The sequence below is a fragment of the Urocitellus parryii genome, chromosome 5 (assembly GCF_045843805.1).
Source record: "Urocitellus parryii isolate mUroPar1 chromosome 5, mUroPar1.hap1, whole genome shotgun sequence".
In the NCBI taxonomy this organism is placed as follows: Eukaryota; Metazoa; Chordata; class Mammalia; order Rodentia; family Sciuridae; genus Urocitellus; species Urocitellus parryii.
Genome location: NC_135535.1, coordinates 93634201 through 93659033, shown reverse-complemented (window position 1 = coordinate 93659033; position 24833 = coordinate 93634201). Strand labels below are relative to the sequence as shown.

Sequence of the window (24833 nt, the reverse complement as noted above, 5' to 3'; positions counted from 1 at the left end):
GACAATGTAAATGAGATCCACAAGTAGATAAAGAGAAAGGAATTTAATTTGAGGTTTAACTGGAGGTACAAAGGGGTTCTCTAGATAGAAATGCTTAGGAAACAATTGAAAATATGAACCATAGCTCTGGAGATGGCTTGAATCAAAAGAAAGGTTGATTACATCATTTTCTTAGAGTGGAAGTTTAGAAGAGTTTGGGCATATTCAGGTGGGTATGGCCAGAGGCTACAGTGAGACTTTAGGATCAGGTGAAATCAAGAGAGGATTGAATTGGGGCTGAGATGTGGCTCAAGTGGTAGTGCGCTCCCCTGGCGTGCAGCCTGGGTTCGATCCTCAGTACCACATACAAAGATGTTGTGTCCGCTGAAAACTAAAAAATAAATATTAAAATTCTCTCTCTCTCTCTCTCTCTCTCTCTCTCTCTCTCTCTCTCTCTCTTTCTCTCTCTCTCTCTTTCTAAAAAAAGAGAGGATTGAAAAGGTAGAGAGGAGAATATCTAAGCAATTGCATTTGAGACAAGCAAAAAGAATAAAACTAGTGAAATAAAACATCAGAAAGATGAAGATTGAAGGAAGGTTTCTAGGAGGAAGACATACCAAACAGAACTTTTGAGTGCTTCTCCTTCACTCTTCCCAGACTCCTTCACTTCTTTTAGATTTGCTATTAGGAGTCCCGCTTCCTTCCCTCCATCTCCAAACAAATATATCATTAAGTTGTGTAGACTCTATTTCTAAAATACATGGAAAATTGACCTGATTCTCTTCATGGCCACTGCCACTATTCTAAACCAAATTATTCTCATTTTTAACCCAGACTATGTGCCATAGCATATTTATTTATTTTTTTCTGATTTGAAATTCTTTTTATTAGTTGTTCAAAACATTACAAAGCTCTTGACATATCATATTTCATACATTTGATTCAAGTGGGTTATGAACTCCCATTTTTACCCCAAATACAGATTGCAGAATCACATCGGTTACACATCCACGTTTTTTCATACTGCCATACTAGTGTCTGTTGATTCTGCTACCTTTCCTATCCTCTACTATCCCCCCTCCCCTCCCCTCCCATCTTCCCTCTCTACCCCATCTACTGTAATTCATTTCTCTCCCTTGTTTTTTTCCCTTTCCCCTCACTTCCTCTTATATGTAATTTTGTATAACAATGAGGGTCTCCTTCCATTTCCATGCAATTTCCCTTCTCTCTCCCTTTCCCTCCCACCTCTTGTCCCTGTTTAATGGTGATCTTCTTCTCATGCTCTTCCTCCCTGCTCTGTTCTTAGTTGCCCTCCTTATATCAAAGAAGACATTTGTTATTTGTTTTTTAGGGATTATGCTTCACTTAGAATAATCTGCTCTAATGCCATCCATTTCCCTGAAAATGCCATGATTTTGTCATTTTTTTAGTGCTGAGTAATACTCCATTGTGTATAAATGCCACATTTTTTTTATCCATTCATCTATTGAAGGGCATCTAGGTTGGTTCCACAGTCTAGTTATTGTGAATTGTGCTGCTATGAACATCGATGTAGCTGTATCCCTATAATACGCTCTTTTAAGGTCTTTCGGGAATAGTCCGAGAAGGAGAAAGGATAGCATCTTCAACAAATGGTGTTGGGAAAACTGGAAATCCATATGCAACAAAATGAATCTGAATCCCTTTCTCTCGCCATGCACAAAAGTTAACTCAAAATGGATCAAGGAGCTTGATATCAAAACAGAGACTCTGCGTCTGATAGAAGAAAAAGTTGGCTCTAATCTACATATTGTGGGGTTGGGCTCCAAATTCCTTAATAGGACACCCATAGCACAAGAGTTAATAACAAGAATTAACAAATGGGACTTTCTTAAACTGAAAAGTTTTTTCTCAGCAAGAGAAACAATAAGAGAGGTAAATAGGGAGCCTACATCCTGGGAACAAATTTTTACTCCTCACACTTCAGAAAGAGCCCTAATATCCAGAGTATACAAAGAACTCAAAAAATTAAACAATAAGGAACAAATAACCCAATCGACAAATGGGCCAAGGACCTGAACAGACACTTCTCAGAGGAGGACATACAATCAATCAACAAGTACATGAGAAAATGCTCACCATCTCTAGCAGTCAGAGAAATGCAAATCAAAACCACCCTAAGATACCATCTCACTCCAGTAAGATTGGCAGACATTCTGAAGTCAAACAACAACAAGTGCTGGCGAGGATGTGGGGAAAAGGGTACTCTTGTACATTGCTGGTGGGACTGCAAATTGGTGCGGCCAATTTGGAAAGCAGTATGGAGATTCCTCGGAAAGCTGGGAATAGAAGTACCATTTGACCCAGCTATACCCTTTCTCGGACTAGTCCCCTGTGACATAGCATATTACGTGGTCTTTCTACTTCCACTCTTGTCCATGTCTAACCTATCAAGCACCCAGTCTGAGTGATCCCATGTAAGTGCAAATTGAAATGTAACTCTTCTGCTTAAATCCCTTCTACCGGTCTCCATAGGATTCAGAGGACATCCCTAATCCATAACATGGCCTACATGATCTTGCCTCTGCTTGTTACTTCTCTCTAATTGCTTCCCACTTTCTTTTCTCTGACCATATTTCATCCTCATTGATCTTCTTTGTCTTTCTTGTGTATCTTAGACTCTCCTGACTTTAGAGACTTTAATTTGTTCCTACCTGTAAAACATTTTCTCCCACTCTTCATGGGTCTAATGCCTATTTGTCCTTCAGATATGCACTGTATAATCTAAATTAGATCCTGCTTGTTATTCTCCCCATTATATTCATCTTTCCACCATATTTACCATAATTTGAAATGAAATGTTTTTAATGTGTTCATGTATACCATGCCTGTTTCAGTTACTTGTTTGGAAGTTTCGTAGAAGATTAGATGACACAAATTGGAAATGATTGGATTTGATTGGAAATGATTTTGTTTTGTTTACTACTTTACTACCAAGACAAGTTCCTTGGTCCACCTTAGGTAAAACACACACACACACACACACACACACACACACACACACGAGTAAATGACCACATAATTAAAAATCTTGAGAAACAGAAGATAAGGAAACATAGGACAAGCCAGCTGTGCTGATGAGTGTATCGGTTACCATTTACATTCAACAGGACTCCCATGATGAAATCATAAAGCAAGGGTTTGAAGTAAGAGTGGGGGTGAGTGTGTATAAGTTTGTGTCATCTAATCTTCTAGGAAGTTAGATGTGTAGAAATGGAGAACACTTAACAATTGCTTAACAATTTAGCAGGATGACAAAAAAACTGTTTTGTAAGAGGGGAAGATTCCTTTCTGTTTCTATGCAGAGAGGAAGAGCCAGTAGAGATGAGAAAAAGTTAAAGATATAAGATCAAGAAACAAATAATGCAGAAATGTCCTAAAGAAGACAGGAAAGAAGAAGAAGGATAGTGAGCTCCAAGAGGATGATGATAGCAAAGAATAAAACAAGCTCCTTAAAAGAAAAATATACATATATATTCAGAATATAGAGAAGACTGAGGAACAGAAGGGTGAATGTGAGGCGATGTGTACTATATGATCTTGATTTTGCAACTTAGATAGAGCAGTTAGATAGATATTGGAGAACAAGAGGATAGGGATGAAATAGACAACAGAGGGGGAATATTTTGACAACCACTATTGGGTTTAGCCAAAGACAGGAAGTCTGATGAAATTAGAGTTGTTGTCTTGATTTGTACTTATGTTACTAAGGCTTTTTTTTCCCTCTCAAAGTGCAACAGCTGAATGATCCCAGACAATGGATATACAACTCAATACTTTTCCCATTTATACTTATCTTTTGACATAAAGGTAAACAATTAAAATGATAATGAATCATATAATTTGTTTACAAAATTTAGAGGCATTTTTAAAATGCTTTCATCAAGACAATGAGACATTGGAGGATTTATATTTTTAGTTAAGAAAAGAGAAAAAGTTGTCCAACAATTATATTCTTCAATTCATGATTAATCAGGTTTAGGACTTAGAGAATGGCTAAGCATCTTTCTGATTGAATTGTCTCTACCAGCAGAGCTGAGTATGATTCACACTAGGTGTGTGACTGTCAGTGGTCAAGTCACTTTGTTTCAGATTCCTTGATATCTTTTGCAGAGTTTGGTATAAGCTGAGATGCAATGGTGAAGGTTCTTTGCATGTTGGAAAGAGCTATGAAAGTTTGGGAGAGTTTCAAGATTCTGCTGTACAACCAATAGATTTTTATGTCTATTCCAATATTTAAATAGATATAAAGACTGCTAGTTAAGATGGCTGAGTGATCATACAATTTTGTCTCCTTCCCCTAATACTAGTTAAATGATAGTAGAGAAATTTTAGAAAGGTAAAATATCAGAAAGAGAAAACACTGGACAGGAGATTCATTTTTTTTTTAAATTAGGAAGAGAACTGATTGGTAGCTACAACCTAAACTGCTGAAAGAGAAACTTAAAAATCATAATCCTAGTCACCTTAAACAATCATTTAGGAGCTTACAACTTGGAGACCCTGGCTACTTCAGAAAGTGGAGATAAGAGTCTCTCTGTTTCTCTCTCTCTCTCTCTCTCTCTCTCTCTCTCTCTCTCTCTCTTTCTTTACTCTTTTTAAGAAAAAGAAGTTAATTAGTCTTTATGTGTGATGCATGATAGCATATGAAAAAAATCCTTAAAAATGTAAAAAAAATTACTATTAAAAGTAATAGGTGAATTCAGCAATGTTACAAGTTGCAAAGTCAACCTACAACCTGAATTATATTTCTATATATTAGGCAATGAACAACTGAAAATAATTTTTAGATGCCATTTACACTGGTAGGGAATAACACACTTATGGAAAAGTGGGAGGACTGGTTGAAATTCTGCATACTGAGAAGCAAGATTCCCAAATCTCTACTTCTACAGTGAAGAGACTGGAAATTACGGAGTTTAATTAGGTGTGATCTTGGACTCAAGGAGGAAGGGTTAGGCTGAAAATGGGGAATAGGAACAAATTATGATTCTGAATGTTGAAGAATCCCCCACTTTACCTACACATTCCTCACTCTCAGCACTAGGGAATATTCTCAAATCAGGAGATTGAAGGGATCTTCTCTCAATAAACTGAATGACTCCTTGAAAAGAATTCTCCATATATTATTTGAGGAAGAGAACTGATTTAGCAATATGAATGGAAGCTACAACCTAAACTGCTGAGAGAGAAATTTAAAAATCATAATCCTAGTTGCCTTTACAATAACATGACTGATTCCCTGAAAAATGATTTTACAGGGAAGCCCACCTTTTGATAATTTCCACCTCTGTCCCTGGGCATACTATCCACAGTAATACAATTATCCTCATAGTCATATTATTCTTGGTCATACTATTCTGTTATAAACCATTTGAATGGACAACTGAAGATCATCAGATACTTGAGAAGAGTTTTCAATATGAAAAAGACAAAGAGGAATTAGAGATAATCTGTAGTTAATATTTTCAGAGAATATGAATATAAATAAATTTTCATGAAAAAGGAATGATAAGAAAACTTAGAAACCAAATATGAATATTGTAATTAAAAATTTATAGACCATTTGGAAGATCAAGTCAAAGACATGTAAGAAATTAGATCAACAACCAAAAAAAAAGAACAAAAAGGAAATAAAAACAACCGGTTAACCAAAGAAACAAAAAACAAATGATTGTTGCCATTTGGAAAGAAAATGTTAAGAGACTTGTTGGGTTATTTTAGGAAGGTCCAACATCTGATCAATAGGAGTTCAAAAAGAAAATACAAAGTAGAAGGGAGGAAATTATTTTTATAAAATAATATAATTTTTTTTTCTGATTGAAAGAGTCCAAATGAGTCAACAGTGTGGTGACTGAAAAAGATCTTTATCAAGGTACAATAACATGAAATTTTAGAACATCATGGATACAAAGAAGAGACTTCTAGTTAGGAAAAGAGTTGATAAAAACAGGGATCAGTATCAAAAGAGGGCTGGAGTTCTCAATAGTAATTTAAGTTTCAGTCTTTTGATTCCTCTTTAGATTTTGAGGACCAGGATTGTAGCTCAGTGGTAGAGTGTGTACATAGCATGTGTCACACCCTGGGTTAATTCCATTATGGAGGGGAAACTTTTTTAGAATTTAGATTATATGACTATTTTCTAAGTCAGCCCTCAATCTAAGTAATTAAAGGCAATCTAGATTTTTTTTAAAAAATCACACATTTTTTGTTTTTTATTATCATCATCTATGCTATACAAAACAGTTTATATTTTGTCCCTGAAAGTTCATAGCATTTTTAGCAATAACTTATATCTGGGGCTATAATTTTTGTTTTCTATAAATGACCAATAAAAAATATTTAAACTTTGTGGGATGAAAGGTAAAATCAATCAAAGATAAGCAGGTACTTTTGTATTAGGAAAGAACATAAATTTCTCAATTTTTGTGAATTATATTCAAAATAGTAATTTATTTGAGAGGATAATTTCATTTAGTTGGGTTTCAAAGTTAATATTTTCTATCACCAAATAAATAGCAAATGTTCACTAATGAGAACCATTCTTTGCTTATAAATCATACAAAACCAGACAGTAGACCAGAACTGGTCCATGAGTTACAATGATTAACTACCTTTTGGTTTAGTCATTGGCTTTATTGACTGTTATTGAATTTTACCTCTGGCCTGATAATAGTGGGGTTTTACTTAGGCCACTGTTTCCTGAATACTTGTGTGAAACCCACGAGAGCAGTCTTCTGCCCTTTTCCTCTGTTCTTGACATTTATTGTGTTTTGACTGACCAGACTCTAGGTATGACCTGTCAGCTTGTTAGACATGCAGAATCTCAGTTCCTCTTACCTCCTGCAGAACAACCGAATCAGAATCTAGATGAAAACTAGATATCTAGATGATTTCTGTACACCTTAAACTTTGAGGACTGCTTTGTCATAGAGCATTATCAAACCTGATAGAGCAAAGTCCAATAAAAGATGGTTCTCCAATTTCAAGCAAAAAACATATGCTTGAATTATGGTATTCCATTTGTGCTACGAAAACAAAATGCCTATTTTATGAAAAATACAAATTTATTCCTCACAGTTTTGCAGACTGGGAACTCTACTCTCTGCTTCCAAGATGGCCCCGGGAATGCTGCCCCCTTCTCCAGAAGGCGCAGAGCTCTGTTCTCACATGACAAGGTGAGGAGCAAAAGGAATTAACCTTCAGGCCCCTAATCTGATTAATTTACTTGGTAGATACACAGATGTATCTCTGTAAGTCACCTCCTGAAGGCCACAGTTCCCAATACTTTTATATTCGGGATTAAGTTTCAACATGAATTTTGGAGGAAACAAAAACATTTGAATCCTAGCACTCATTTACCCAGATATTTTAGGGCAAAGAATATTGAATAATCTAGTTAACAATGTTTGCTTTTTATTTGCTATTGTACTCTGGTGCCAATGAAAAGTGACTTTTAAAAAATTCAAAGCAAAGTTTTCTTCCATCCTAAATTTAATATAATCCATTTTTAATTCTTAACTTGTATGTGATCACAACACATCCAAGACATAGTGCAGTTTATCAGAATGCACACATTTTAAACCTCTTACAGACCTGTGTTTACAGGATAAAGCACAATGGTTCCAAAGGAGACATTATATTCAAATAAATAATGTATGTTGTAATATTGGCTAGGTGGTTGCAGACAAGCCTATAAGAGTCCTGAAGCTCTTATAGTTTATTCTATCACCCTAACATGCAATAATTTTTCAAATTAGACCACAATGAAATAAAAGAAAGTCAGAATTCAAATTCATTCAAACATTAAGGTTGTGCTTGCCATCTTGTATTGAAGCAAAATCTAATACTAAAAGGTGGATATATTAAGATTCTTTAGATATTGGCTAAACTTATTCACTGAGAAAACTAAGAGGTTTTTATGAGTAGTCTGATGTATGAGTCTCTGATACGTAAGTTCACAAGTGTATATATGATATTCTGTTGAGTACTTGAGAAATTCCCTTTGGATCTATAATTTTGGAAAATTTCTGGAATAGGAAATTGGCTCATGTAAGAACACACTGTTGTCTCCAAGTCACTCTAAAGAGGCAGTTAAGATTTTATTGTCACATGCATTTGCTGCCTTTGGGGAAGATATTTATCGTTCACTGTTAGAATGGCTTATGTTTTTTTTTTAAATTTTTTTCCTATTAGCAGTGTGTTTCTATATTTGATCTGAGCTATTTACTCTAGTTTGTTTCTTGTTAGATCATTGGAACTTACTTCAGGAAATTTAGCTTCACTTAGTATTTTAATTTATGAATGTAGAACAGGTAGCTCATTTACCTAGAGATTAGATATGCTGATATATCTCTATAAGGAATAAAGTACTGCTTCAGGTGCTATGTGAAATTGTCTACTTCATCTCAAATTTAAATCCAATTTGATGTTATCTTTTAGAACTGAGAACATTAATGTGCTTTTATGTAAAAAGGAATAATTAAGATGAGGTAGGGTTTCAAAGTTAATATTTTCTATCACCAAATAACTTTTTTTGGGCTAGATATTTATAAGTTACTATCTTTTCTTGATAGTTTCTTCTATCAATTATTTTGCCATGGGTATAAACCTTATATAGTTTGAAAACTATATAGAAATACATAATTTTGCCTGAAATAATAATAATTTCAATGATCCCTGACTCAGTTTTCCATCTACAATTACTTTGGTTTCAACCCCAAATGGAACTTTATGTGACAGTCAGTTATTAGAAGTAGTAGGATGTGTAGTAGTAGTCAGATATCAACATCTTGACTAACCTGGGTCATAAAAGACTTTTAATTAGAATTTGAGTTTTCAGATTATTTTAAAGAAGGTATTGAAGATATTTGAATATATTTCATCTGCATTTTAATTTAAATGATGTTTAAGAGCCACAGTAATTGCTACCCAGTGTGTTGTACATTTCTGCTTTGTGTAAGACTTAATAACTGTCTTAATTAGGCTAATTTTAGTCAGATTAATATTTGCGTATGTCAGCACTAGCTGCTGAATGCCACATGCTGCAGGATTTTAATTAATGTTAAGGAAAGGAAATACGGTGTAAACATTTTTTAATTGAAAAAGGCTAAAATGAAGTATGACCAATTATGACAAAGGATAAATCACAATGATATCACTAATTCTAGATTTTTAAATTGAGGTTGACCTTAATTCTATGTAAGCATAGTATTAGAAAAATAAAGTTTGGATAAAACACTTTGAGTATATCAAATCTTTGGCTTCATAGACCTGGAAGGCTGTAGAGGTTTTTTTTTTTAATAGTTGGTATTTTGACATACTTTTGATTTATTAGATGAAGAACTTGGGAATGTCATATTTTGAATCACAAACCCCTCTTTCCTTGCATTGTTTATGAACCATAGAAAGAAAATAAAAATTTTAGTTTTTCTTTTGTGAAATTTGTAGTTTGACCAACTGGGTGAGATTTCCTCATCTCTCAGGCTTGGTTTGTCAAACCTTAGCCTCTGGCATTGTCTTTACCATCTGCCTCCCTTAAATATGGCAGTGATGGAAGGGGAATGACTGAATATGGAAGGTCAGGGAAGTACAAGGAGTAACTGTCACTGTGCTAATTGGAAAGGGCAGTACAGAGCTCAAGTAAACACTGATAACTCAACTTCTAGAATGTAACAGTAAGGTAAAGCTGGTGGTGGACTAATTTTTAATGATGATAATAAAATGGCCACAGAAAACTAGAATGCCTGAATTCAAATGACACTGTGTTTGTGATCCTTGGTCTATTAAATGATGGTTATCATGAAGTTCAATATAATATGCATACGAAGCTGTAGAGGTTCAAACCAGGAACTCCTAAATATATGTTCATTCATAATTTATATATTTCTATACTTCACCCACATTTTCAGGCACTTGAGTTCAAAGTGAAAGAAAATTTTAATATTAGACTAATTCAATTATGTAAATTAGTATCAAGAAGTACCCTAGGTTTGTACTTTCATGTCCTGATAAAACTTGTTAATCTTCTATAATCATAACCAGAATATGGAAAACTTAAGCAAATATCTAGTTTAAAAGATGCATATCACCACACTTTTATATTCCCATAGCAAAATATTATGCAAATAAATGAACAAGTATGCAAATGATGAATGAATCAAGTCAGGCTTAGAAACAACTGAATTTAGTATTCAGTACCCAGTGGAACATAGCTTAATTTCTTTGAAGTGAGTCTAGTTTTTCTTTTTTTCCTGTGCAACAGGTCTTATTACCAATTTTAAGGGGAATATTTAGTTCATCAACAACATTGAACAATATACTAGATAACTCTTACTTTATCCAGAAAAAAATACCCTCCTTTAAGAATAGATATTATTTTAAATAGGCAGAAGTGGGTGTGATCTGGAATATCTTGTTGATAGCTTTAATAAACACCAGGAAGCACACACCCTAAAATGTAACTTCTGTAAACAGAAATAACAGGAAGTATATGTAACCAGAAGACTGTATGGACATCACAGTAGAGTAAGGGGCTGGGGATGCAGTCCAGGGGTAAAACACTTGTCTAGCATGTGTGAAGCCCTGGGTTTATTCCCCAGAACTGATTATGGGTGGCGGGGAGAGGGAGAGAGAGAAAACAGGTTCTGGGTATAACCATAAAGATCTAGTAATAATAATAATAAAACAGGTTAACCAGAAGAGAATCTTCTACATTCCCAACCTTGACTTTCTCAGTGGAATTATTTCTCAAGTAGAGGATGTTTGGTTATCATTGCATGATGTTTCCTAAGAGTTTCAAACTCCCTTTGCTTTCTGCTTATGCCCATCAAACAATTAGATGAGTCCCCTACAAATGATGGCTCGTAATAATGGCTAACATTGACAGAGCTTTCACGATGTGTTAAGGACTATTTATGGGCACTAATGTCATCCTGAGTGCTTTAAAATATCTTACAGAACAAAGGAACCCAATATTTATCTAGGCTATGCCCACAAGGGAAAAAAATAAGCAAACTAAATACAGGAGAGATTAGGTCATTCAAAGTCACTCAATGGCAGATCAGTGGTAAAGTAGGGCCCAAGACTCAGATCCCTGATTCTGGTTTCACTGAACCAGCACTTGTGCCTGAGGAAACACTGTTACGCAGAGGACAATGTGATCAGAATGGACTGAAGTTCCTTCTTTCCCACTGCCATCATAAAAAAAAAATTATGATTTATTGATTGTGTCCTAAGATATTCTAACTTCAATTATTTCACTTAAAAATGCTTGAAAATCATTGCTGTAGATGTTACCATTTTGAGAAGCACTATATTGAAGTTAGGTATCACAATACTTAGTTCTGTTCTTTTCTTGTTTTTAGTGGTACCTGGGATTGAACCGAGGTCCTCGTGTATGCAGTCAAGATCTTTACCATTGAGTAACAGCTCCAGCCCCATAACACTAATTTTTAATGAATTTTGTTACTGGCTCAGAAATTTAAAAAAATTGAATCCATTGTCTGTGTTCATTTTTAAGAACATATTTGGTGTTGACTTAGGAGGAAGAACTGCCTTATTGAAGAAGGATAGGCCATTTAGTGATACTGGAAATTTTACCATCTCTTTCTATCAATAGTGAATTCTGAGGAGGTTACAAGAGGAGATGAGGATGTCTGGTACAGATTTGGTAAGCTGCATGTTATCATTTATAAATTTACCTTCTTTGCAGTTTGTGAAAATCTGACTGTACTCAAGTGCATGTAGCTAGTTTAGATCTCAGCAGAGTGCTTTTTTCTCTTTTTTAAAGAAGTTGCAAACAGTTTACTTGAAATGGGAAGCTGTACTTACTAATGCATGCTGACAGAAATGGTCCATCTCTCTTAGAGGGAAACAGGCAGGTGCTGAAGTACTCCATAAAAGGAGCCAGAACTAATAATGGTAGGATGCTGATGGCATTCATTACTGCAATTGGCAGAAGAAATCCATCCAGATTCAGGTTGGAATTCATGGTCTGCAGATAATATGCCGAAGGAATCTACATTGAAGGGAGGAAGCAGCCGTGCATTAAGACAGTGGTTTAATTTTGAACAAAGCGTAAGATGCCTGTCCCTTGCACGTACTCTGTGACAGATGAGTTGGATGTTCCCCAGTTTTTCATGGTCCTAATTATGAGCGGATAAAGGGTCTTCATCTGTGACAGTAGGAGCTCTGTTTAGTCAACTGACAATACTACTGATTCTTTATGGAAAACTCTTGTCACTTAGTTTATCTTCTTAATTTTCCTATGTGAAGTTCTGGTAGACCTAATTTTGTGCTTAGGATGACACATAAGAAATCAAATCACTTAAATTCTACAAATAAGCAGAATAAGTTTTTATCGCAAACATTAAAGCAAAAATATCGTAGAAAGTATTAACGATGTTAATCTTCACCCTAATGGCAAAAACTGGAGTCTAGAATAGATTCTTTAACCTATAGTTTAATGGCAAAATAGATAAGAATGGGTTTTCCCAAGAAGAAACCAATGTGGCTATACATTATTTCTTGTAGATTTTCTTTATAGGATTTCTGAATTGAACTTGTTTCTAATCATAAGCCTAATGACATTAGGATAAAGAAGAGAAATCCCTCCTGCATTTGTGATCTCCTTTTAAATGAATTGCATAACACTAGTAGACCACAAAGAGGACTACATGAAAAGGTCTGCATAATAAAGTAACAGATATATTTTTTAAAAACACTACTGCTCTATCCCAGCCCTCCATGTATTGTGAGTTTTTTTTTTTTTAAATTTAAAGTAGTCCCAATGCGAACTGAATCCGTTAATACTAATTTAGAGCCTCTTCATGTATGCCAAGCCGCAATGGTAAGTTATAATATCAGAACTAAGGCACTGTGTCACATGAAAGCAAATCTCTTATTTTCTGGTTCATGAGTTAGTGGCATGTGGTGTGTCTTTAGTTCCTGGCGTCACACAAAGATCCTAAGTGGCATGGAGAAAAGACAACCAGGTCTTTTTGAGGAATGGATTCTCAAAACTGTTCCTTTTTTTTTTTTTTTTGAGACAGGGTCCTAACTTTTCCTTACAGTGTAGGAATTGCGTTTGGACTCCTGCCTAGTTGTCCTGGGAGAGCAGCCTTTCTCAAACACCCAGATCAGAACTTCTCATTTGAAGTTCCATCTAATCAATTGTGCAGTTCGAGAACATTTCAGGAAAATCAGAGTCAGAGGCAATACAGCTGTTTAACAAGCCCACCAATTGTAAAATGAGTCTCTGGCTACGTTAACTGCCCAGACATGGGAAAGAGCCTCGTTTTCGATGATCTTTTTTTCTATCTACATAAAACATAACCTGGTGATAATTTATCTTCGAAGTTTTAATTTGATCCTTGGGATAATAAGCAAAGATTGTTTTGGTGAGGTACAGGAGGTGAGAGTGAAGGGAATATCAGCTAGTTCTGGCCTACTTCAGGAAAATTATTAAGCATGTGTCCCTCGATTAGAGGGAAATGAATGATGTGTTTTTTTAAAAAAAAGTGTTGGCAGCACACAACGTTAAGACTGAAAGGCTCCCAGCATAACTTGGAAGTTTCTGTTACTGATTTGAAATGAGAATTATTGTTAATAGGAATAAAGTTATTATCGGCATGAATCACAGACACAGAGACCTGTTAACTTAATAATGTGGCAAATGTACTATTAATCTTTAGTGAAGCAATATTAATATATTGCCTAATCTAAGAAAAGGCTCCAGTGTCTTGAAAGCTTGAAATCATTTCTGCTTCTGCCTCAAGTTCTGAAATCATCCCCTTTTAAAATTTTAAATACTTTTATTTCATACAAGCCTCTGACTATTCAGAAATAATTGCTGTCAATAGAGATTCATTTTCACCTTTGAGTGGCCAGTAATGTCAAATGGCAACCTCATTGGCCTTAATATCAACATATTTTAAATGTATGCCTTGGAACTGAAGGTCAGTAATGGCTACTAAATTTAAAATATGGAATTCTCTGATGCTTTATTCTTGGTAGTTTGATTGCCTTTGTACTGGTGATTATTTCATCTGGGGGCAAAGTCTAGAATCAGCCTCTCCTTGTAGAGCTTCCTCTGCAGAAGTAAGGTCTAACATTTTCCTTGAAGTTTCTAGCATAACATTACTGTATATAATTTTGGAACCTACAGAGTTTGTGTTGGGGATTTTTAACCCAGTGTAAGAGAGCCACTGTGGGTAGTATAAAAGCACAGGCTTAATACCAGCCCCAAGTGAGGATGATCATTCTGATATATGTCCAAGTTATAAGTTACTTAGTGTTTCTGAGCCTCAGATTTATGATAATAATTTCAGCCAGGTATGCTGGCTATGAGAATTAAATTAGATATTAAAAAAATCTTTGGAAGCTATGATACATACTAGGTGATCAATAAATATTAGTGGTTGTCCTTTGCAATAAACTGGGAATCTAGATTTGGTGAGATGCTTAAAGTTAATTTATCAAAGTTTATTGTATCTATGTAAATAAGAAAATATGTAAAGGTTTACAGAGAAGGCTCAACAGTAGAAAAAATATTAGTTATCATTAATAATGTAGATAAGGAATTAGTTATTTGTGCTATTTTCAAAGAAGGTTTTGAAGCTAGCTATGAGCCACTTAGTAACCAGTTATTAATTTCTCTAATATAAGCTGTTTTTTGATATAAATGTACATGGATAATATTTTTGCTATATTCTGCTCTTGTCTCTGCTCCTAATATAGAATCCGGAGAGAGGTTGAATTCTCCTAAATCAGACTAGCTTTCATGCATTGTTTAGACCAAGGGTCAGCAAACTTTCTGTAAAGGACCAGATGGTAAATATGTCCACATATGGATTCTTTGGCAGCTACTCAGTTCTGCTGTTTTTGTGCATGAGCAGAGAAAGATATAACAAATCAATAATGAGTGTGTCAATGTTCTGATAAAACTTTATTTACAGACATTGAAATTTAAATTGCATATAATTTTCACATGCTAAAAATCATTCTTTCGATTTTTTCCAACCACAAAAAAATACAAAAACCTCGTTAGCTTGCATGATGTACAAAAAAAGGCCATGGACTCAATTTGGCCTGAAGGTATCAGTTTGCACACCCGGTTTAGAGGAGCAGGGATTGTTCTGAGACTCAGAGGGTCCCTTCTGCTGTTCCTTCCACTACTATTCACTGTAACTTAACATCCATTTCCCCATCAAAAATCACTTAATTTTTCTGAGTTTGTTTCCTTTTTAACAAATGAAGCAGTTAGTGCATTGATCTCTAAGTTTCTTTGCAGCTCTACTGTTCTATGATTGACACCTATCGTTCCCTTTTAGCCTTCTAAATTCCAACTGGGGGTCAGCAGTGGAGAAAGTCCCAAGTTGGTTCAGAAACCTTTGTAAATCATCTAATTTTCTCCATAAATAACATAGCCTTTGACCATAACTACATTAAAAATTTGTAAAAATCATATGTATCTATAAAAGATACTTTGGGCTTAGTGTTTTCTCTTTGATTTCCTCACAGCACAGGCACTAATTCCCCCATGGAACTAACAGAGTGGGTGGGGAAAGCATCCTTTGCTCATTAGTCCTTCTACTTAAGAGGACAGTGGAGGTGGGACTCAAATCAGTCAGTTTAGCTCCTTATTAGTGCCACTTTTTAAAGATTTAATGAAGGAGGAAGGCAAACCTTTGGCTAAAGGGAAGCTTGGTAATTGCTTATGGATCTATTTTTTCTTGTGCGTCTCTTATGCCTTCTGACTATGCCCTCTGCAGTATTGTCTGCACCTACTGACAGACATTTATAGTTCTCCAGAAGAAGGACATGCCAAGGAGTTCCTCAGAGATGCTTTTGCTGACCCCACCTAGCTCTTGAAATCGGAGCCTTTGATGAATAGAAGCTTTTGTGGAATTATTGCCTGATGCAGTGTAACATAACAAGTAGCACATGTCTACTTGTAATGGTAACAAGCAATCAGTTTATTGTTATTGCATTAGTATTCATTGTCTTTCCTTACCTGCATAATGCACACTCTGTATATTAATTGAAAAATGAAGAGAGGGAGAAGGGCGAAGAAAGGTTTTGTGTCTTCCACGAGGAGCTCACTGTAGTGGCCGCCATTTTTTTCCTTGGCATGGTCTAACCAGTCTGTCACATCTCTACCAAGATGAAAATATTGCAGGCAGCATGTTTTCAGTGCATTAACAAACACCCCAAATGTTGCCAGGAGGGAGCAACCTGCAAATAATTGGAGATGTTATGTAACAGCATAGTAATTGTTCTTCAATCTTCCCAGATATCAATCAGAAGGATGACAATTAGAAGGATGAAGGGCAAGATGACTGAAAAGGTTTCAGCACCCAAGGGGTTTCATTCAAAGGATCAAGCTCCTGACAAGGATTCTGGCATCCTGATGACCAGCCCAGGGTGGTGCCTGACAGCTGATGTAAAAAATGAAAAAGGTAAGATCAATGGGAACATATTAAATAGGGAAAAAAAAGGTGACAAAAGAAAACACCAAAGTAAAGGATTTCAGAGTCTCTCAGAAGTCTCACACTTTAACTCATTAATGAATAAGATAACCTGAACTTTCTTTTACATCCTCAACACAAAGAACCGATACTATTTTTTTTTTAAATATAAATCATTATATAAATAATCTTCACTTTACTTGGCAGGTAGAGGGTGGTTCTTATTTTGACACAGAGATGAAGGGAAATGTATTCTTTGCTTTGACTTTATCCTTGAATATCAGACACGAGGTTAAACTTTGAACCCTTGAACAACTTTATGAATGTCGATAGTGTTACTGAAAGTTCAGATAGGATAAGTTGGCTTTTGACTTTTCCAGTAGTTTCCCCTGGGTTTATATGGCTGTTGCTTTAGTACAGAAGCATTTCATTGTCTCAGATGTTTCGCAACTTAATTGTTGCTTCTTTTATGATCTTTCAGATTCTGCCTTTTTTTTTTAATCCATTTGGACTTCCTAATACAATGATAGATAAGATACCCCCATACGGTTAGCAGTTCAGCTGTGTCGTTGTGATTGTTACAATTTTTCACAGCATTCCCTTTGACCAGATAAATCATTCTATGAACTACAGAGACACCAAGCTATGGTTCCAAGAAAAATAGTATAATAAATGTGAAAACATTTGGATTTCCCCAAAGAAGTCTGATATAGGAGTTTCAAATATAGCTTGATTGTCATTTTGACTGCGTTCAGATTTCCTATAATAAAATTCTTGATAAAATGTATTCTAACAAGATCCCTAAATACCATAGAGTCTTGGGCTTTGTATTCAAATAAATAATATTGGTTAATGTTTCTTTTTATAGTTAGGAAGTTGGTTATGTTGATTTGATCTGATCTTTTCTTTAAGAGTTGTAATAGACTCATTATGTCAGTCTTTGATTAATTGAGGAAGCTGGGGGCCTGGTAATTGAATATGGAGCCTTTCACCTCCAAGTCACTGAATCTAATCCAGTCCAAATTGGTAGTGACCAAGAATGATTGCAGTTGTGGCTCTTCAGTAGCCTTTGTGAGGTATGTCTAGGTAATATGGAAGTACGTCAGGATAATTGCTGGCAGGAGATAGGCTTATATCTATGGTTGTCTTTACTTCTTCTTAATCATGACTGCCAGACATAGATGAAGGCCCAGGGACTGATATATTCAAGGGGGTAGAAGTATCTGTGAATGACTGAGATTTGTGTCTCTTAGAAAAGAAGTAATGGGCAGCTTTTTATTTTTGCAGAAAGAACTGCTCTGAGACTTTCCTAGCTATTACAATTAGTTTACTTAAGGTTTAAGTAAGATGAGAACTGAGAACATGTTGATGAACAGTGGAGAGACTAAATCTGAACGGGCCTGGAATAGGAGGCTTAACTTCCTGACATTTCCTTACAATCTTGTCTCTGTTGCTCATCAACCCGTTCTCTGCTCCACTCTTGCAAAACAGTGCCATCGATAGTAGGGTTATTATTAATTAGCATTGATCCAGATTACTTTATATTTTCAAATAGGCTTTATTATTAAATGACAGTTATTTGCAATAAGGATTATTCCTAAGGATATTTTCCCCAATTCATCCTCCATACATAATTTTTTAAAATCCAGGAACTTGGTCCAGTGCAGTGGCATATGCCTGTAATCCCAGCAACTCTGGAGGCTGAGGCAGGAGGATGGCAAGTTCTAGGTCTGCCTCAGCAACTTAGCAAGACCCTGTCTCAAAACAAAAAAATAAAAGGGCTGGGGTTGAGGCTCAGTGAGAAAGCACTACTGCGTTAAATCTCCAGAACCCCTGCCCCCAGCCCCGCCCCTGCCGCCAATTCAGTGATTTGTATTGACTATAATGTTTTAACCACACATTTTCTTGTTTTGTGTTTTAAAAAATCACTATTTTTGTAGGTTAAATTTGGATTCATCCAGGCATGGTGGCACACACCTGTAATCCCAGCAGCTCAGGAGGATCATGAGTTCAAAGCCAGCCTCAGCAATGGCGAGTTGCTAAGCAACTCAGTGAGACCCTGTCTCTAAATAAGATACAAAATAGGGCTGGGGATGGAGCTCAGTGGTTGAGTGCTCTTGAGTTCAATCCCTGATACCACCTCCCCATCCAATTTGGATCTAATCCTAATACATGCTGAATCAATATATTTTATTAAAAATAATTAATAAATGTTATTTCTAAAGGCAGATAGATTAGTGCTTCTTAAGCTGTGTTAAAAATAAGATATTGTACTGGGAATATAGCTCATGGGTAGAGTGCTTGCCTAGCATGTGCACAGCCCTGGGTTCAATCCCCAGTACTGCAAAACAAAGAAATAAACAAACAAATAAATAATAAGTTTTTTAAAAGTTCTCAAGCTGTAATCAATATGTTTGTGAAATACAATTAGAATGACATACCCTATATTTTATTTTGAGATTTGGCAGACATAAAATGTAACTTTCCATAAGTATTTCTTTTTTTTTTTTATTGTTGGTCGTTCAAAACATTACATAGTTCTTAATACATCATATTTCACAGTTTGATTCAAGTGGGTTATGAACTCCCAATTTTACCCCGTTGGTTGTTCAAAACATTACATAGTTCTTGATATATCATATTTCACATTTTGATTCAAGCGGGTTATGAACTCCCATTTTACCCCGTATACAGCTTGCAGAATCACATCAGTTACACTTCATTGCTTTACATATTGCTAAACTCATGTCTGTTGTATTCTGCTGCCTTTCCTATCCTCTACTATCCCCCCTCCCCTGCCCTCCCCTCTTCTCTCTCTACGCCCTCTACTGTAATTCATTCCTCCCCCTTGTACTGTTTTTCCCTTTCCCCTCACTTCCTCTTGTGTATAATTTTGTATAACCCTGAGGGTCTCCTTCCATTTCCATGCAATTTCCCTTCTCTCTCCCTTTCCCTCCCACCTCTCATCCTTGTTTAATGTTGGTCTTCTTCTCCTGCTCTTCTTCCCTAGTCTGTTCTTAGTTACTCTCCTTATATCAAAGGAGACATTTGGCATTTGTTTTTTAGGGCTTGGCTAGCTTCACTTAGCATAATCTGCTCTAATGCCATCCATTTCCCACCAAATTCTATGATTTTGTCATTTTTTACTGCAGAGTAATACTCCATTGTGTATAAATGCCACATTTTTTTTATCCATTCGTCTATTGAAGGGCATCTAGGTTGATTCCACAGTCTTGCAATTGTGAATTGTGCTGCTATGAACATCGATGTAGCAGTGTCCCTGTAGCATGCTCTTTTTAGGTCTTTAGGGAATTGACCGAGAAGGGGAATGGCTGGGTCAAATGGTGGTTCCATTCCCAGCTTTCCAAGAAATCTCCATACCGCTTTCCAAATTGGCTGCACCAATTTGCAGTCCCACCAACAATGTACAAGTGTACCCTTTTCCCCACAACCTCGCCAGCACTTATTGTTGTTTGACTTCATAGTGGCTGCCAATCTTACTGGAGTGAGATGGTATCTTAGGGTGGTTTTGATTTGCATTTCTCTGACTGCTAGAGATGGTGAGCATTTTTTCATGTACTTATTGATTGATTGTATGTCCTCCTCTGAGAAGTGTCTATTCAAGTCCTTGGCCCATTTGTTGATTGGGTTATTTGTTATCTTATTGTCTAATTTTCTGAGTTCTTTATATATTCTGGATATTAGGGCTCTATCTGAAGTGTGAGGAGTAAAGATTTGTTCCCATGATGTAGGTTCCCTATTTACCTCTCTTATTATTTCTTTTGCTGAGAAAAAACTTTTTAGTTTAAGTAAGTCCCATTTGTTGATTCTAAATGTTAACTCTTGTGCTATGGGTGTCCTATTGAGGAATTTGGAGCCCGACCCCACAGCCTGTAGGTCGTAGCCAACTTTTTCTTCTATCAGATGCCGTGTCTCTGATTTGATATCAAGCTCCTTGATCCATTTTGAGTTAACTTTTGTGCTTGGCGAGAGGAAGGGATTCAGATTCATTTTGTTGCATATGGATTTCCAGTTTTCCCAGCACCATTTGTTGAAGATGCTATCCTTCCTCCATTGCATGCTTTTAGCCCCTTTATCAAATATAAGAAAGTTGTAGTTTTGTGGGTTGGTTTCTGTGTCCTCTATTCTGTACCATTGGTCCACCCGCCTGTTTTGGTACCAGTACAATGCTGTTTTTGTTACTATTGCTCTGTAGTATAGCTTGAGATCTGGAATCGCTATACCACCTGATTCACACTTCCTGCTTAGTATTGTTTTTGCTATTCTGGGTCTTTTATTCTTCCATATGAATTTCATGATTGCTTTCTCCATTTCTACAAGAAATGCCGTTGGGATTTTGATTGGCATTGCATTAAACCTATAGAGAACTTTTGGTAATATCGCCATTTTGATGATGTTAGTTCTGCCTATCCATGAACAGGGTATGTTTTTCCATCTTCTAAGGTCTTCTTCAATTTCTCTTTTTAGGGTTCTGTAGTTTTCATTGTATAAGTCTTTCACCTCTTTTGTTAGGTTGATTCCCAAGTATTTTATTCTTTTTGAGGATATTGTGAACGGCGTGGTTGTCCTCGTTTCCATTTCAGAGGATTTGTCGCTGATATACAGGAATGCCTTTGATTTATGCATGTTGATTTTATAACCTGCCACTTTGCTGAATTCATTTATTATCTCTAATAGTTTCTTTGTAGACCCTTTTGGGTCTGCTAGGTATAGAATCATGTCATCTGCAAATAGTGATAATTTAAGTTCTTCTTTTCCTATTTTATGCCTTTAATTTCTTTCATCTGTCTAATTGCTCTGGCCAGTGTTTCGAGAACTATGTTGAACAGAAGTGGTGAAAGAGGGCATCCCTGTCTTGTTCCAGATCTTAGAGGGAATGCCTTCAATTTTTCTCCATTCAGAATGATGCTAGCCTGAGGCTTAGCATAAATTGCTTTTACAATGTTGAGGTATGTTCCTGTTATCCCTAGTTTTTCAAGAGTTTTGAACATAAAGGGATGCTGTACTTTGTCGAATGCTTTTTCCGCATCTATCGAGATGATCATATGGTTCTTATTTTTAAGTCTATTGATGTGGTGAATAACATTTATTGATTTCCGTATATTGAACCAACCTTGCATACCAGGGATGAATCCTACTTGATCATGGTGCACAATTTTTTTGATATGTTTTTGTATCCGATTCGCCAGAATTTTATTGAGGATTTTTGCATCTAGGTTCATTAGAGATATTGGTCTGTAGTTTTCTTTCTTTGAAGTGTCTTTGTCTGGTTTCGGAATCAGGGTGATGTTAGCCTCGTAGAATGAATTTGGTAGTTCTCCCTCTTTTTCTATTTCCTGAAATAGCTTGAAAAGTATTGGTATTAGTTCCTCTTTAAAGGTTTTGTAAAACTCTGCTGTATACCCGTCCGGTCCTGGGCTTTTCTTAGATGGTAATCTTTTGATGGTTTCTTCTATTTCCTCAATTGATATTGGTCTGTTTAGGTTGTCTATATCCTCCTGACTCAATCTGGGCAGACTGTATGACTTAAGAAATTTATCGATGCCTTCACTATCTTCTATTTTATTGGAGTATAAGGATTCAAAATAATTTCTGATTATCTTCTGTATTTCTGAAGTGTCTGTTGTGATATTGCCTCTTTCATCCCGTATGCTGGTAATTTGAGTTCTCTCGCTTCTTCTCTTCGTTAGCATGGCTAAGGGTCTGTCAATTTTATTTATTTTTTCAAAGAACCAACTTTTAGTTTTGTCAATTTTTTCAATTGTTTCTTTTGTTTCGATTTCATTAATTTCAGCTCTGATTTTAAATATTTCTTGCCTTCTACTTCTTTTGCTGTTGTTTTGCTCTTCTTTTTCTAGGATTTTGAGATGAAGTATGAGATCATTTATTTGTTGGTTTTTTCTTTTTTTAAGGAATGCACTCCAAGCAATGAATTTTCCTCTTAGAACTGCTTTCAATGTGTCCCATAGATTCTGATATGTTGTGTCTGTGTTTTCATTTAACTCTAAGAATTTTTTAATTTCCTCCTTGATGTCTTCTAAAACCCATTGATCATTCAGTAACCTATTGTTCATTCTCCAAGTGATGCATGATTTTTCCTTCCTTCTTTTATCGTTGATTTTCAGTTTCATTCCATTGTGATCAGATAAGATGCATGGTATTATCTCTACACCTTTATATTGACTAAGAGTTTCCCTGTGACATAATATATGATCTATTTTTGAGAAGGATCCATGTGCTGCTGAGAAAAAAGTGTAGCTGCTTGATGTTGGGTGGTATATTCTATATGTGTCAATTAAGTCTAGGTTGTTAATTGTATTATTGAGTTCTATAGTTTCCTTATTCAGCTTTTGTTTGGAAGATCTGTCCAGTGGTGAGAGAGGTGTGTTAAAGTCTCCCATGATTATTGTATGGTGGTCTATTAGATTCTTGAACTTGAGAAGAGTTTGCTTGATGAACGTAGCAGCCCCGTTGTTTGGGGCATATATATTTATGATTGTTATGTCTTGTTGGTGTATGGTTCCCTTGAGCAGTATGTAGTGTCCCTCTTTATCCCTTTTGATTAACTTTGGCTTGAAATCTATTTTATTTGATATGAGTATGGACACTCCTGCTTGTTTCCGCAGTCCATATGAGTGATATGATTTTTCCCAACCTTTCACCTTCAGTCTATGTATATCTTTTCCTATCAAATGCGTCTCCTGCAGGCAGCATATTGTTGGGTCTTGTTTTCTGATCCATTCAACTAGCCTGTGTCTCTTAATTGGTGAGTTTAAGCCATTAACATTTAGGGTTATTATTGAGATATGGTTTGTTCTTCCAGCCATAGTTTGTTTATTAATGCTATTAAACCTGATTTGTTTTCCTCTTTGATTATTTTCCCCCCTTTACTGTCCTACCTCCCACTGTTGGTTTTCATTGTTGTTTTCCATTTCCTCTTCCTGTAATGTTTTGCCAAGGATTTTTTGAAGAGATGGTTTTCTAGCTGCAAATTCTTTTAACTTTTGTTTGTCGTGGAATGTTTTAATTTCATCTTCCATCCTGAAGCTTAATTTTGCGGGATACCCGATTCTTGGTTGGAATCCATTTTCTTTTAGCGTTTGAAATATGTTATTCCAGGATCTTCTAGCTTTTAGAGTCTGTGTTGAGAGATCAGCTGTTATCCTGATTGGTTTACCCCTAAATGTAATCTGCTTCCTTTCCCTTGTAGCTTTTAAAATTCTCTCCTTATTCTGTATGTTGGACATCTTCATTATAATGTGTCTAGGTGTGGATCTCTTATGATTTTGCACATTCGGCGTCCTGTAGGCTTCTAGGATTTGGGATTCTGTCTCATTCTTCAAGTCTGGGAAGTTTTCTTGTATTATTTCACTGAATAGATTGCTTAATCCTTTGGTTTGGAGCTCTGTGCCTTCCTGTATCCCAATGACTCTTAAGTTTGGTCTTTTGATATTATCCCATAGCTCTTGAATGTTCTGCTCATGGTTTCTTAGTAGACTTGCTGAGCTATCTATGTTCTTTTCAAGTTGAAATACTCTGTCTTCATTGTCTGATGTTCTATCTTCTAAGTGATCCACTCTGCTGGTAGTATTCTCAATTGAGTTTTTAAGTTGGTTTATTGTTTCCTGCATTTCTAGTATTTCTATTTGTTTGTTTTTTATTACCTCTATCTCCCTGTGAAATTGATCTTTTACTTCCTGGATTTGTTTGTCAATGTGATCTTTCATTGTCTGATTTTGCTGTCTCATGTCTTCCTTGAGACTCCAGATCATCTGAAGCATGTATGTCCTGAGCTCTCTATCTGACATTCCATCTGTTGCAGCTATTACCTCTTCTAAAGTTGAGTTGACCTGCATTGCCTGTGGTCCTTTCTTTCCTTGTCGTTTCATACCGCTGGCGTTTCTTTCTGCTTGGTGAAATTGTTGTGTCTTTGATATTTTCCCTCTATTTATTTATATTGCTCTTGTATAGTTGAAAAATCACCCTTGCAGGGCAGGTAGTGGCTGTGATCCTCCTCCAATTAGTGTGATCCGTCTACCATGCTGGCAGGCCCTAGGTCTGCTTTGCTGGTCGGTCAAAGGTCCACCTACCCAGCAGGCGCCAGGGGCACCTGTGTCACTCCGTAGGTTGCTGGGCCTAACCTCCCGATGGGTTGCAGGTTCGCCTCGCTTGCAGGCACTGGGGGAGGGGCCGGTTCCGCCCCTCAGCAGGCTTTGGGCCCCCTCTGCTGGTGTTCACAGTCCCCCGCCTACCTGCAGACACTGGGGGAGGGGACGGGCCTAGCCCTCAGCCGTCCACCGGACCTGTCCTTGTGGGTCCGGTCTG

The 24833-nt window shown here is 36.3% G+C and overlaps 1 protein-coding gene across 1 annotated transcript in view; it reads right to left on the bottom strand.

Annotated features, from left to right (window-relative positions):
* Positions 1-24833, bottom strand: part of Slc15a5 (solute carrier family 15 member 5) — an 87432-nt gene that overhangs the window by 37039 nt on the left and 25560 nt on the right. The window contains exons 4-5 of the mRNA XM_026391961.2: positions 16034-16254; positions 11851-12037 (exon numbers count right to left, since the gene is read on the bottom strand). Coding sequence (XP_026247746.2) covers positions 11851-12037; positions 16034-16254 — 408 coding nt within the window. The remainder of the gene's footprint in view (positions 1-11850; positions 12038-16033; positions 16255-24833) is intronic.